This window comes from Epinephelus fuscoguttatus, linkage group LG24 (assembly GCF_011397635.1).
Source record: "Epinephelus fuscoguttatus linkage group LG24, E.fuscoguttatus.final_Chr_v1".
NCBI classification, from domain to species: Eukaryota; Metazoa; Chordata; class Actinopteri; order Perciformes; family Serranidae; genus Epinephelus; species Epinephelus fuscoguttatus.
In genome coordinates this window covers 4969905-4985440 of record NC_064775.1, presented here as the reverse complement: position 1 = coordinate 4985440, position 15536 = coordinate 4969905, and the positions used below count along the sequence as shown (strand labels likewise).

The following is a 15536-nucleotide window of genomic DNA, read 5'->3' as shown; positions in this document are numbered from 1 at the left end:
TGCCTACCCCAGCTTTAAGACCAAAAATAGATCCTCAGTTTGATGATCAAGAGAAAAAAAGATCATACCTGATCTGGTTTACAGGGAGCAGACTGTGTCTCACAGCTTAAACATGATGGCTCAGGATATTTGTGACCTTCTGGAAGCTCACCTTCCCACCATCCAACTGAAATAGTTGACTTCACCTGACAAAGAGACACAGATTTCGATATTCTATTGGGTGGGAGGACACAACTCTCATATTGTCTGCGCTCAGACAGACAAAATGACAGGCGTTATGTGAGCGTTGCCCTCATTTACAACGTAAGTGCTACCTTCAGGACGACTCTTCCTGAGCGCTGACAGCTGAGAGCAAAGAGGAGAAGATGGATGGAATTTAAATTTGAAGTGTGTGAGTGTGAGGACACATGCCCCGGGAGGAAAGCCGGTGGCGACTTAGCTTCACGTGTGCACACAGGATTAAGGCTGAAACCAGGAGCTGGGGATACCACAGGGAGAGATGTGTCAGAGGGATTTTTCTAGTCAGTGGTATGGTTCAGGTGTTGGGGAGGACATGTTCTGACAAACCCTATTACACTTTCCTTCTGCCTACTGAGCGAGGAAAAACAAAGAGGAGCTTCTTGGCTTTTTTGTGGGGAAATCTCAAACTTTTAGTTGATTTCCTGCAGAAATATGCAGCTTTCTATAAAACAAAAGGTGGATTTGTGTGGATATGTGGTGGAGGTGGAGGGGGTGCAGTTATGGAGCATCTTTCATCATGTGAAGCCTTTCTCTCTTTAAGGAATGCTGTTTTCAGTGCGGACCACAGACAGGTGCCACACTGCAGAGCGACATGTCTGAACAGAGAATCAAACACATGGAAAACTCACACCGGCTCTACTTCAGTTTGAGTCATAATACTTGGACTTATCAGACACCAGTCACAAATGTGATGACTTTAGACTCGAGTTGACAAAACTGTGTAGACTTGCCACTTGATTTGGGCTCAATCCATCCCTTGCCTCTACTACTTAGCCCCTTTTTATAGCTTTTGAAACAAGGAAAACCTTTTTTTAAACTGGTTTCAGTCTTTACATGTAAGAGAAACTCTTACTTTTTATATCTGGTTTCCACAATCCACCTTTGGTAAACATCTGTTTCTGCATTTCTGCAGTAATGAAACTGATTTCTTTAAAGAGACGGCTGACTCTTCCTTGTGTTTTCTTTTAAAGGTCTCGTGTCTGGGATTTAGTGGCATCTACTGGTGAGTTTGCAGAATGCAACTGGCTGAAACTGATGCAGAAGATCCAGGTAATTTTACACCCAGGAAGTCAATTTTGTTTGACTTCATGAGCCACTGAGCAACTTCCACAGAATTGAACCACACATTCTCACTCCGACCTCTCAGGTTGACGTTTGGTCATGGACTTTCTCTGTCCAGATATGATGTGAAAGGTACCCTGGGTGTGTTGGCAGGGGCGGGCTGGCCATAGGGAGGTTCGGGAGTATTCCCGAACGGCCGATGGTCGGAATGTTTTTTTACCCCATAAAACGCAGTCGCGGTTGACCGTAGCAGCCTGCCCTCGCAGCCGCAGGTGGCAGTGGCACAGAGTGGAACATCAGACTGGGTCAATCTAATATTTTGCATATTAAGGGGGGATACGAACAGTTAGCAAGCGCTGCCTACATGGCCCCATCATCCCAGACGACAAACCCGACGGTCCGAGTTTGGGCCGAAAAAATATGCAAATGACTTGGGCCGGGTCGGACCTCGGGCTTCTTTTTTTTCGGACAGACAAAGCTGGTGTTTTGGCTGCGTCGGGTCTGGGCTTCAAAACCTGCAGGGTCAGGTTGTAATTTTCAGGTCCATTGAGAACTCTAGTTTGCGTTTTTGGATGTGTTCAGGGCACACAGAACATTAAAGGTAGCCTATCAGCAATGTTACACCATACGTGTGAGCACTTCTGATGCCAACGACAGAATAAAAATAGAAACAGGGTGTCCAACAAAAGTTCAGCTCAAAACAGCGCACCACATCGTGCTGCGTTGCATCACTCGCAGTTACGACAGTCCAGCAGAAAACGATGCAATCAAACTGATATAGTTGCTGACACTTGCTCACGTCACATCCAGTTAGGGCACGGTGTTAGCCATCCATCTTATCCAGGGCTAGCAATATTTTCAAGCTCCTCCTGGGGGACCCCGAGGAGTTCCCAGGCCAGATGAGATATATAATCCCTCCAGTGTTTTCTGGGTCTGCCCCGGGGCCTCCTACCAGGAGGAGATGCCTGAATCACCTCAACTGACCCCTTGCAACACAAAGGAGCAGCGGCTCCACTCCGAGCTCCCTGCAGATGTCTGAGCTCGGACTTCTGTGTTAGCATAATGAGCAAATGACTCATTCAAAGGTAACAAAAACACAATGATTCTTATTTTCAGGTGATTATACGCCAAAGAAAACATAATTATGAGTATTATATTCCATCTCTGCAAATATGTACCCCTACATCTGACACACTGGACCTTTAAATCAAACAGTTTACATATACTGTGTATCAGTCATGTTCAGCTGCCACTCACAGTGTAAACAGGTTTTATATAGCAGTATAGTTTCATACTGAAGCACTATTTTCCAGCTCGTGAGCACACTCACATTTTCTGTTTGTGTCAGCTCTGCTCCTCACTGATTGGACACAGTGAGTTTAACAGCTTTCTGGAGCCTCAGGGAAAGTTCTCTGAAACTTCATAAAGTCAGTTGAGTGGTGAAGCCTCCGGGCTGCACTGTAAACTGATTGATGGCAGATATGTGAAGTTAGCGAGCAACAAGTAAGAAGCCCTGCTGGAATAAAAGCATTTTATCTGTCACTGTGATCATCATCCTATGATTTAATTCTATTAAATATGGGGTAAAAAGGCTGTTATAATAAATGCAATGTGATATTACTGCTGCTTTACTAAAGTCTGTACCAATAAAGGTAAGTAATCAATAGAATTAACTAAACTATTTTTGCAGGAGTTTGAATAAACATTTGAAACGGTGCCGTAGTTCAGAAAGTATGAACAACTGGATTAATAACCTGTGTCCTGTTGATTTTAAGAGGTTGGAAAAAGCCTCAGACTCCAACACTTAAAATGTGTAGGGGATAAATGATGGGCATAGTTGCATGTTGGGAAGATTAAACTGGAAAAATGATATGGTAAAAGAACAATGGGACAGCTTTAATGGGTGTATATGTGAATGTAGTGACCTAAGCTTGACAGTTATTTGATGATTTGGTTCAGTACATTTGTAAATGTTGCTATAACCAGATAACTGCTTTAATATAATTTAATTTAATTTAATTTAATTATTATTGATTATTATTGTTTTATTTTATTTCATTTTATTTTATTTATATTTGTTTCAATAAAACTTTTATCGTAATTATATCGTAAAAAACATATTTTTTTAGTCTTTAGTTTTTTCTTGATCAGGTTAACTGAACTTTGCATAATTTATTTTAGTACAAACATTTTAAATCAGATTGTTTGTAGTTTTTTTTTTTATCCATATTGACTATTTTAGGAGCCAATATCACCATGTCGACCTTGTTGCTGCAGAAAATGTTAATCAGTGGAGCTTTTACTTTGAAAAACTCCGGAAATACATGAAGTTCCCCGCAGATTTTTTTATTTTTATTTTTTTTTAATTCATTTATTTATTTATTTGTATATTCGTTTTAATAAACTTAAAAAAACTTTCAATTTTATGATAAAGAAACAATAAAAAACGATAATTTTCTAATCATATTAACTGATTGTTTATTTTAATACAAACATCCATAAACATTATTAATTAGATTTTGTTTGTAGTTTTTAATCCATATTGACTATTTTTGGTCTTTTTTTTGTTTTTGTATATTCATGTTAATAAACAGCAATAAACTTTAAATTATACAATACATACATACATACAATACACAATTATACTTTACAATACAATAAAAAATGAAAAACAATTTCAGCAGTCATTTGTTACTTTATTGCTGTTGAAATGCTCATCAGTGAAGCTTTTACTTTGAAAAACGCAGGAAATGGATGAAGCTCCCCGCAGCTCGACGCTGGACTCATTCCGCACACCGCTGTGCGTCAAGGTGCATTCAGGCTCCACAGGTAGACAGAAGGTCGGTGAATCTGTCCGTCACAGTGATTTATTTCCCACACACACGCTGCTGAAAGTGTCCACTGGAGATGACCTCAGCTCAGAGCCTCTGAAGGATTTAATTTAATTTTTCATAGATAAGAAAACTTGCAGGATGCGTCGACGCGACAGGTGGTCGATCCTGAGCCGGCTGACCTGCATCCTGCTGCTGTGTGCGGTCACACACATCAAATCTCAGCGCAGAGGTAAAAAGATGCTGCAGTTTTATTTTATTCTGTACTCATTTTGCATGTTTGCATACTTGTAATAATTCGGCGCTGCGTATTAAAGAAAATATTCCTGCAAAACTTTAAAAAAGATCATTAAAAGTGCAGAAAATGCAGCTTTAAAATGCGTTAAAACAACATGAGGTTTGGTGTCTCTTGGCCCCACAGCACAGCTTACACCAGAAACCCCCCAAAGCCTCATTTTTAATGTAATTTTAATTAAAAATTCTGCCATGAATATGAATGTCTGCTGCATTATTCTGACTAATGAGCTGAGTGTGCAGACACATGATCTCAAAGCTTGTGTTTCCAGGCTGGAATGAGGTTGTGGTTGATGTGATTGTCTGGACTTGTCTCCAGAGAGTTATGAATAGCTCAGAGCATCTCCTCTCCTCTACTGTACCTTACTGTCTGCAGCTTGTGTTTGCCAAAGTGAAGGATGCTCCCTGTGTGCTCAGCAGATCATGCACTGACCTGCTCCTCTTCGCTGGCATCACACAGTGGATTATTTTTTAATTCGATGACTTGGCTTTTATTTTATTCGCTGCCCTTTTATCTGCAGCTGTCTGATGGCTGAGAACCAGGCTTATTTGCTTTGTTCATGGACGAGACTATGACACAATGGGCCCCTGGGCACAGACATGTAGAGGCCCCCCCACGCCCCCACATCAGAGCACGTCTGCCAGATTGAGATAGACGGAAAACAAACACAAAGGAAGCACAGATCTTTGTGGTTGTTGGCGTCCCTTTTTGTGATCATTTACCATCTCTTTAGGGCCATTATACGTCTCTTTATATAATTATATATAGCTTTATGGAGTCTCTTTGTGGACATTTTAGGTCTCTGAGGTCATTTTACTTCTCTTTATGGATGTTTTTCAACTCTTTGAGATCATTTTGTTTTCCGCTGTGCTCATTATAAATGTTTTTGTGGTCATTTGGCATCTCTTTGTGGGTGTTAGGTGTCTTTGTCTCTTTTTTTTTTTTTTGCATCTCTTTCTGTTCGTTTCACATCTCTTTTTACACATTTTGTGTTTCTTTGTAGCTGTTTTACGTCTTGGTGATCATTGTACATCTCTTTGTGGTCATTTGTCGTCTCTTTGTGGTTGTTTTTTTGGATCTTTGAGGTTATAGTTTTGTGTCTGTGCTTGTTTTGTGTCTCTTTATAGTCATTATACATCTTTCTCTGACCTTTCTGCATGTCTTCACTGTCGATTAACTTCTTTGTGATCATTAAATGTCTGTTTTGTCTCTGTGGTCATTTGGCGTCTCTTTGTGGTCATTTGGCATCTCTTTGTGGTCATTTGGCGTCTCTTTGTGGTCATTTGGTGTCTCTGTGGTCATTTGGCGTCTCTGTGGTCATTTGGTGTCTCTGTGGTCATTTGGCATCTCTTTGTGGTCATTTGGCGCATCTTTGTGGTCATTTGTCATCTCTTTGTGGTCATTTGGCGCATCTTTGTGGTCATTTGGCATCTCTTTGTGGTCATTTGGCGTCTCTTTGTGGTCATTTGGTGTCTCTGTGGTCATTTGGTGTCTCTTTGTGGTCATTTGGTGTCTCTGTGGTCATTTGGCGTCTCTGTGGTCATTTGGTGTCTCTTTGTGGTCATTTGGCATCACTTTGTGGTCATTTGGCATCTCTGTGGTTATTTTGCATTTTGCGTTTCAGGTATTGTTGTAGTCATTTTGAGTGTCTTCGTGGTAATTTTGTGTCTCTTTGTCGTCATTTTACGTCTTTTAGATCATTTCACGTCAATGTGGTCATTGTTTGTCTCTTTGTGGTTGTTTGGCATCTTGTTGTCATTGTTTTAGGTCTCTGAGACAATTTTACGTCTCTTTGTGGACAGTTTGCCTCATTTTGTACCGCTGCAGTAATTGTACGTGTCTTTGTGGTTGCTTTTTGCGTCTTTGTGGTTGTTAAGGCATCTCTTTCATCTTTTTCATCTTTTTTGCATCTCTTTCTGTTCTTTTCACTTCTCTCTGAAGGCATTCCGTGTCTCTTCGTGGTTGTTTTGTGTCTCTTTATGGTCATTACATGCGGTCACTTTACAGCTCTTTCTTTTCTTTTCACATCTCTCTGTAGTCATTTCGTGTGTCTTTGTGGTCACTTTGAGTCCCATCAGGGTAGTTTTGCATCTCTTTGTGGTAGTTTTACATCTGTGTCATCATTTCAAGTCTATGTGGTCACGACATGTCTCTTTGTGGTTGTTTGGCATCTGTTTGTGATAATTTTACATGGCTCTGTGATCGTTTTAGGTACCACTAAGCCACCGACGCCCCTTCACATCTATCTTTTGTGTCTCTTTGTGGTCATTTTACATCTTTGTGGTCATTTCTTGCATCGTTGTGGTTGTTTGGCGTCTCTCTGCCATCTTTTTGCATCTCTTTCTGTTCTTTTCATATCTATCTGCAGTAATTTTACATCTCTCTGTAGTTGTTTTGCGTGTCTTGATGGTCATTTTTGTATCTCTTTGTGGTCGCTTTAGATCTTTGCAAATTTAATATGCCTCATTGTGGTCATTTTGCATCTGTTTGTGGTTGTTTTTTGCACCAGTGTGGTTGTTTGGTGTCTCATTGTAAACGTTTTGTTTTGCATTGGCCTTTTCAAGTCTCTGTAGTTTTGTGTCATCACTTTGTGTCTCTTTATAGTCGTTTGATTAACTTAGCAACAAGGAATGTTTACAGTGACTTTAACAGAGGAACCCTCTGACCCCTTGAGCTCCTGTGCCTGTTCTTGGATAGCTCATACAGTCATCTATCCATGATTCTGTTCATGCAGGGAAGGGATGTTACTTTATAGTGTGTTGTAGTGCAGAACAGAATGTTGTGTGTGTGTGTGTGTGTGTGTGTGTGTGTGTGTGTGTGTAGAGGGAGGTGATTTGCGGTTTGTTCAGATTTTCCCTTCTTCAGGGCTCGTCGGTCCCTCCCAGAGCAACAGACATGCTTCACCTTCATCGCCTAATTTTACCTCCTCTTGCCTCCTCCGCTCGCTACACACACACACACACACACACACACACACACACATTCTACACAACACACACTGTGCTGACATTCAGGCATGCCCACACATTCATGTAGAGACATAGTATACGCAGAAACGCTCCGACAAACTTCACACAAGAATTCAGGCTTGAACTTTGTGTAAACTTACAGTTTTGCTTATTTTTCTTTTTCTACTGAACAATGTGACACCGAGGAACTGTAATCAACATATGCATCAGATTTTCGTGTCAGTCTGTCAGAATTAAAGAGGCAACATTTTCATCTGTGCTCATAGTTTTTGCAAAGAGGTTAAACATATGACGCAGAGAGAAATTTGCCATGAAATTAGCAGTGATTCCCTTTGCATTGGTTTAAAATTAAACCTAAAGCAGAGTGATTCCACCAAATAAGGAAACTCCGGCCAAACACTGAGCATCATTAACCGCTAATTTACTGTCTTAACGTCTATGTTCTTTTCTCTACATTGAACAGATATAGCGCCTCTTAGATTTACTGTGTTTACGTGACATGTAAGCACTTAACTAAAGTATGCTGTAACACAAGCAGCAGACGTTTCCCCTGGGTGGTCCCTGATATATGAGGCTATATTTTATCAAAGCAGACAACAAATGGCGATAAAACGGTGTACAACATTCGTGGCTGTTGATATGACAGCGTGGTGTGATTCAGGATGTAAGGGGAATTTAATACGGGGGATAATTACATCAGGAGGAAAATGTCACAGTGTTTATCTCTTGTTTTCTTTCCTGGATTCACAGCTGGTTCAGCGTGTCTCAACACGAGGCCCATTGCTGTTATTGCAGATGTGGAAATTTCACTTGTGTGTATACAAATCCGATACATTAAAACAGAATGCAATAGTTTGGAAATTCATTTCAACATGCAAATGCAATGACTTTCAGAACTTTCACAGTTTGTGTCTTCAGTTTTCAAACACTTACTAGCCCTTTTTAAACAGGAGTTGTGCAAATTTGCAGGAAAGCCCAATCAGTCTTTTTTCAGCATTGGCAGTATAAAAACAAAATCGGGGAGTGCAGCAAAATGCCGCCTACCTACTTTTGTTCATACAGAATGTGCCTTTTTCGGGGCAATGGGGGGCGTGAGCAAGTAACAAAACGTGTAGCTCAGCGTGTGACGTAAACAGTGACGCAAAACGGCCCAACATTCGCGGAAAGTGGAGGAGTGGATGATCGGAGAAGTCCGCTAATATGCACACTTGCACAACTCTCAACAAGACTCTCGCAAACTCCTGGAGAGAAATTTCCAGTAACATCAGTGTGGACGTAGCAGAATGTACGAAGAAGTGGAAAACCTTGAGAGACATGTACAGTTCCGAAAGAAACTCGCCACATGGAGCGGGGACCCAGGGGCAAAGAAAGTTACACAGCGTGACTACTTTTTTGGAATCGGGGTTGTGTTTGTGTCCGAGCTGCAGGCTATAAAGCAGAATAATTTGGGATTGTTTCTTTAGAGTTCTCACAGAAGGATGCGTTTTCAAAAGAGATCTGATCCACTCTACTTCCCACTTGGCAGAGGATTTTCCTCACTTAAATCTGTCGAAAACATGAAGTGCCAGAGTTTTCATCAGCCGGATCAGCGTTAAATCACTGATTAAATCAATCGACAGGAGCTAAACAGATGTTTGTTGATGTATAAACAAGGCAGATTAATACTTTAAGTCAGTGTGGTGTCCTGGAATATGATTTATGTGGGTTCTTCACAGCTGAACAGCTAATTACGGTGTAAACCTGAGTGCTGGAGTGAAGACGTGATGAAGTCTCACTGTTCAGCTTCGACTGTCCGGCTCAGTTGCAACAGATATGATGTCACATTTTAGTGACATATAACCAGCTGTACCTATTTACTAAACTTAACCTCCTTCTGCACTTTTAAAGATTTCCGAAAAGTTAAGACGTGAATACTGACCCCTCTCGTGCGTCACTCTCAAGATTAAAGGTTTTAAATTGTAAGTCTAGAGTTGGGTGGGTGAAATGAATGGGGACTGGACTCTGGACACTTCTGTCACCACGACAGCTTCAAAAGAGCTTTTTACCGGACAGGAAGTAGGCGGTGGTTCAGTTTGTTCTCAGCCCTGTTGTTACTGCAGCAGGATGTGTGAGAGGATAAAGCAGCATAAAAAGACATAAGTACTTTAAAAAGTGGACCAAATGTGTCTTTTCCTGAGTGAACCAGCTAAATATACAGCAGAAAATAAGGTGTGTATCCTCAGGTTGAGTAAACTGCAGCTTCTTGAAACAAACTTTATTTTCCACGTCGCCTCGAGGACAATTCTTCACCGCTGTTACCTCCCATTTTTATCTGTAATTACAGTTTTTATCCTGCGTTCGTCTCACACTCTGCCTCCACGCTCATCAGACGTGTAACAAATGAAACATCAAAGCTCTTTTACAACAGTATGTACATAACGACACCTTCCCCATGGAGGCCTCATAAAGGCAGCTGAGGGTGTTTTCTCCCTGCTGCCAGCTCTGTAAAGGTGACAGCGGAAGTGTTCGGTGGACGTATGATCTCATGCTGAGGGGTGAGAGGATGTTTTGCTTTCCGTCCTCCATCTTTCTACACAATCTGCCGGCTAACCTGGCCGGTCAGGAGCTGCTCGCTGTTACTGGGGGACACTTTGTTTTCCCAGCTGCAGCTGATGGCTTTCAGGTGGTGATAATGGTGATAATGGTGGCTGTGGTTTGCTTCTCCCACCTGCTCCGCTCTTTAAGATCTAATCAGGTTGTTATCCAGGAATAGTGTGAAAGGATTCAGGGTGATTTTAGGTTAATTTCTAAACGCAGGAGCTTCTGGTTGGAGCTTTGGATTTGTGCCTCCGTTTACCGGAAACACACTAATTGCATAATTGCTGTCTCTCCTGATTGTAATGACTCCTTTGGTGATGGGACAATGATCAGGCGAGTCTGGGCCAGAACTATTGTTCTTAAAAGGATACTCTGCTGATTTTCAGCTTTGTATCACAACAGTGTGGGTAGTCTGTGTAAATGAACTGTGACAAACTTCCCTCCATCTCAGCAACGTCCAGATCTCCCTGCTCATTTGCACTGGCTCTCGGGCTGTTGCTCTAACTACAGATTGCAGGCATAGACTACAATTTAAAACATGTTTTAAGGGGGTGTTTACCTGTGCGTTCACACCAGACGCTTCCAAAGAGGCAAAGACTCTCACGGACGCCCAAGAAGCACGACTGTCAAATATATTTGTGGCAGCTTTGGTCGCTCATCACGTGAATCATTGAGCGTTCAATCGTGCTTGTCAGTTTAAAGGAGCCACAAAGCAGACTACTGGCTTGAAAGCAGCGTAGTTGCTGCTTGCTGTTGTCCAGTCAAAAAGGTCTACACACTTTAAAACTCACCAGACCAACCAACTGCCTCCACGACGTGGTCCCAAGCCTCATTCAGATCAGGTTTAAGTCTCTCCACTACAGAAGCAACATTCTTACTCCTCGTCTTGACCTCGTCACATACACTGGCCTCCCAGGTGAAAGTCTGTGGTTGGTTGACCCATCCACCACAAGTCGGACTTTCACCACCTTAAATTAAGTTGCTGTCCCGCCACTTTTCCCACTGATGCCGCCAGGTGCCGTTAAGAGCATCGTGTGACGGGAAAGGACGGCTTTTTCGTCTGTGTATGATGACCTCTTAAACGAGCAACTTGCATTATGCAACCTGCCAGTGGGAGCGTTTATTGTAGAGTGTTCATTTGCACTGGGAAGTCAGAATTTTGGAGAAAAAAACGCCCCGGCTTTTTTTATTTCTTTCAACCAATCACAGTTGTTCTTGGCGGTGCCACAGCAACAGTGTGCTTGCAAAAATATTACTGGGGGGAAAAAGGTTTTGGTGTAACACGCCCACAAAAATATCGCCTACAGGACGCGAACCATGGCAGAAAAATGGCTACATCCCCGCAAGATCAAACACCGCAAAAGTTGCTACACAACTGTAGGTGGTAGGGCGGGACTTCAGCGGGTGGCTCGTTCCGCCGAATGAGAGGCTGATCTATGCAGCGAACTTCCGCCCACTCAGACTAGCTAACAAGCAACCTGACGACAGTAATTGTAGCTATGTGTGAGCTTTTTCCCCCATCTCTTGCTCGGTGGTAGCCATGGCGACATCTACCCCTCGCTGGCAAGTCAGCATCTCAAATCCCTCGCTCCGAAGGGCTAGTTTCATACCCACTACCCCTCGTTATGCCCCCTACCCCTACAAAAAGGAATTGGAACACCACTACCACTCGTGGGAACGCGCAAATGTAGGGGTAGGGCTAAGGGGGGTAATGGGACGGGCCCTTACTGTCCTACTTCTATCTGTGGACATGTTGTTGTGTTTGTATGTGCAAAATACAGTGTAATGTGTCGTTATCAACTATAACATGCACAAAACAATAAGAAATAAAATAAAAATACATTAAAAAATAAATAAATAGGAAATGAAAACAATTGATAACAATATAAAAAATATTAAATAAAAAATAAAATAACAAAATAATAAAAATAAAAATGAAAATATAGGAGAAAAAAATGAAAATGTTTCTCCGACAGCTCGTGACTTCATCCCACCGTACTGCCAAATAAAGCAAAGGGTGCAAGCTGCGGGTGCCTTTAATGTAAGAAACAAAGTAAAGCCGCAGCTTTTCAACCATTAAAAAAATATGTAACGCAGGTTGGTGCAGGCGAAAGCACACACTGTTAGCAGAGAGATAAACTTAAGCCTGCAGCTACTTTCATATAAAAGACTTTAAGTACCTTTGTTGCACTTGAATGCACAAGCCATGATACCTCTCACTGCGCCCAGCCCTCAGAGACAGAAGCTCTCTGTTCATGATAATCAGTAATATTTACCGCCGCGCTCATTTCCAGATCACTTAAAAAAAAAAGTCGACTGTACTGGCTACGAAGATTCTCTACAGTGGAACCTTTCTGCGTGCTGAACCCGAGCCACAGCTGACTCATCCATTGTCATCTTTTCCATGTTTTGCACGGCACATCACATCAGCCTTTTAATCATTTCCACCACCGAGTGCCCATATCCGCCACAAAGGCTCGGCCTGCTGCCAAGACAGAGGCCACAAACTTCTTAGACTGATTCTCGCTGCTGTTTATCTCACCACACGTTGGCCGTTGGTCGTGCGGAGATTAATGACTGACTTCCACCTGCGCATGAAGCTGTTTCACGGTTGTTTGCCGGCGCTGCGTTCCAGGTTCAGGTCACATCAGGGATGTGAGGGGAGGTGATGAGAGTGTTACTTTATGAAGAGAGACAGGTCGTTATTGGATATGTGTGGAAAAACATTTGCAAGTTGGGAATCTTGAACGTTTCTTCCTCGCAGCCACAGTATCGCCGGAGGGAGTGACGTGTGAAAGGATGCGTGTCATTCTTCTCAAATGAGGACAAGTGTCAGAGTTACATGGAGGAATGTGAGAGGTCAGAATCCAGTCTGAAGCAGCTTTGAGTTCTGCGTTGACGTCATGTTGTGGACAAAAGCTGAGCGGCTGACTCCAGTTTAGCTGCCGTGGAGTCTGTGTGGGTTAGGGTTGGGGTTTGACATTTTGGGAGCGTTAGCGGGGTTATGAGCAGTGCTTGCCCTCGAGTACAGTATCTGAGCTGCAGGAATTTAAAGTCACCTGCAGCGCCTCAAGTTGCGAGACCTTTGCACACGTGTCTCCAGGCTGCAAAATGCACCTCTGACAGGTGAGACAGAAAAATACGGCAGATCGGTTTGAATTCAACACAGAACTGAAATGACCTTTTAATCGCTTTAAAGCTCCATAATTGCTTTTCATTTTCTGCTGCCGGTCATCTCCTCTGAAGAGGCCACCACAAGTACCTCCCGTTACTCTTTACCGCCTGGCCTCTACAACAAACGTCCTCATTCAACAGATTGAGATCCTCCACACAAGGAGTCGACTGTCTTGTCTCGGAGCTCCCGTGTTGCTTAATGAATCGTGCATTGAGCCTGGATGAGGGAACCGTCTCACACCCTCTCGTCTGAAAATGCCCTGCTTTTGTCCGTGCCAAGAACCCACTTCGACATACCGCAGGGTGTAAGGATCGGGTGGTGGAGGGAGGAGTGTCATGGGTGTAGATTTCTGCCGAGCATCTGCCAAGATGCCCCGCGGGCGGACTTTTTTTTTCTTCTTCTTCTTCGCTTAGTAGCAAGAATTTGAGTTATTTGATCACTGGAAACCGCAGATAGAGATCAGTGAGGAGTGTGATGGATTTCTAGGTTTGAACCAACCAATATTTGTGCAGATGTGGTGCAGAGAGAATCTCCAGATTTCAAACAGCAGGTGGCAGCATTTCATTTTCGTTTTGTTGGACACTTTAAGGCATTGAAAACACCTTTAATCCACTGTGTGTGTGTCAGCTCTGCAGGATCCAAGTACACAATTCCCTTTTGCAGCAAGCACAGGTCAGACAGTGCCACTAGTGAAAGAGATCAGAGAGTTCATGATCGGAAATGTGCGCAGTTGATAGTACTTTTCTGACGCCTTAAAGAGAGCACAAACACAACGACTGAAACAAGATGTTCTTCAGGTTTCAGGTGCAGGTTTTCCATGCTTGCCATTTTCATTTTTGTGCTTATGTATGAAAAGACCTCACCTGTGCAGTCAGGGTTGGATAAGGCTCTTGGTTCTCAGCTTTTAGTGCTTTTCACAATAATAGTAATAATTGTTGCTTGATGCTTTAAGTGTTGTGTTGTTGCAAATATTAAGAAAGAACAGTTTAGTTTAAGCCGATTTTCAACTTCATTTTCTAAGTTTTTTAGATTTTGCCAATGCGCATTGACAAGTTGTGTTTCTTAAGACAGTTTTTTCACAAGGGTGTAGGTCTTGTTTCCACATTTGTTGGGGACACATGAAATGGGAGGTTTTGGGGGGTCAGAGCCAGGGAATTTTGAGCGTCTTAACACTTATTTTCCTGTGTTTTGGTGAAGTTTTATGCACCGTTTTGTGCCTTTTCTGCCTCAAGTTACTGTGGACATGTCTTCAATTTTATGTAAATAAAAGTTCTCTGCTACTGTCGTGTTTTTAATGGGGTGGGGTTACAGTATACATGACCCTTTTGCAATTAGCACAGGTCAGAAAGGTTCATTGTCGACTCATCTGTCGATGATTTATTCGATTAGTCGACTCATCATTTTATCGAAAAGTGTGTTAAAATGTTGAAAAATGTCGGTCTGTCTCTCCCAAACCCCAAAATGATGTCAGCTAATGTCTTGTTTCGTACTCACGCCAAAGGGTTTTAGTTCACCGTCATGGGAGAGTGTGTAAAGCTGCCAATATCTGAATGTAAGAAGCTGCAATAAGAGTATTTGGGTACTTTTATAGTACTTTTCTATGAAAAATGATTAGTCATCAATTAGTTGACTAATCGTTGCAGCCATAGAAAATGCATGCAATTATTAACGATAAGATAATGTTAATGCATGAAAATATTTCACCTGTGGAGTCAGATTTTACGGAAGCGTATTGCATTCACTTGACAAATAAAAAAAATCTGTTTTTCTGAGTATTTTTGTCTGAGTTCAGAGAGCAATAGAACAACAGGTGCTTTCATTCCTTTCTTGAGAGCTCGATATAATGGAAGCAAACATGACCCGCTTGTTTAGTTTAATCCAGTTTTACTTTGTTTTGGGTTTGAGACACTGGGAGACACTCTTGTCTTTAAGTCATATAGATGGTGTTATCATCATCTGTCATCATCATCATCATCATAGTTTGTCGACTTTACGCAGGCACCTTCCTTTATATCGAGCTCGAAGATAGGAATGAAAGTGTCTGTTGTTCCAATGCTCTCTTAACTCAAAACAATACTCAGAAAAACAGAAAAATAAAAATTACTCCGAAAAACAGAAAAAAATTACCACGAAAAACAGAAAAAAAATTTACACCGAAAAACAGAAAAATAAAAAAATACCACGAAAAACAGAAAAAATTACTCAGTAAAAACAGATTTTTTTTATTTGTCAAGTGAATGCAATACGCTTCCATAAAATCTGACTCCACAGGTGAAATATTTTCATATTTTTTTCTGTTTTTCATGGTAATTTTTATTTTTCTGTTTTATTGAGTATTTTTTTCTGTTTTTCTGAGTATTGTTTTGAGTTAAGAGAGCAATAGAACA

General features: G+C 41.8%; 1 protein-coding gene across 1 annotated transcript in view; it reads left to right on the top strand.

Moving 5' to 3' along the window:
• The first annotated feature begins 4125 nt into the window (after window positions 1-4125).
• LOC125884749 (collagen alpha-1(XVIII) chain-like) overlaps window positions 4126-15536 on the top strand; it is a 64603-nt gene continuing 53192 nt past the window's right edge. Inside the window, exons 1-2 of the mRNA XM_049569910.1 lie at window positions 4126-4142; window positions 4258-4365. Coding sequence (XP_049425867.1) covers window positions 4275-4365 — 91 coding nt within the window. The 5' untranslated portion in view covers window positions 4126-4142; window positions 4258-4274. The remainder of the gene's footprint in view (window positions 4143-4257; window positions 4366-15536) is intronic.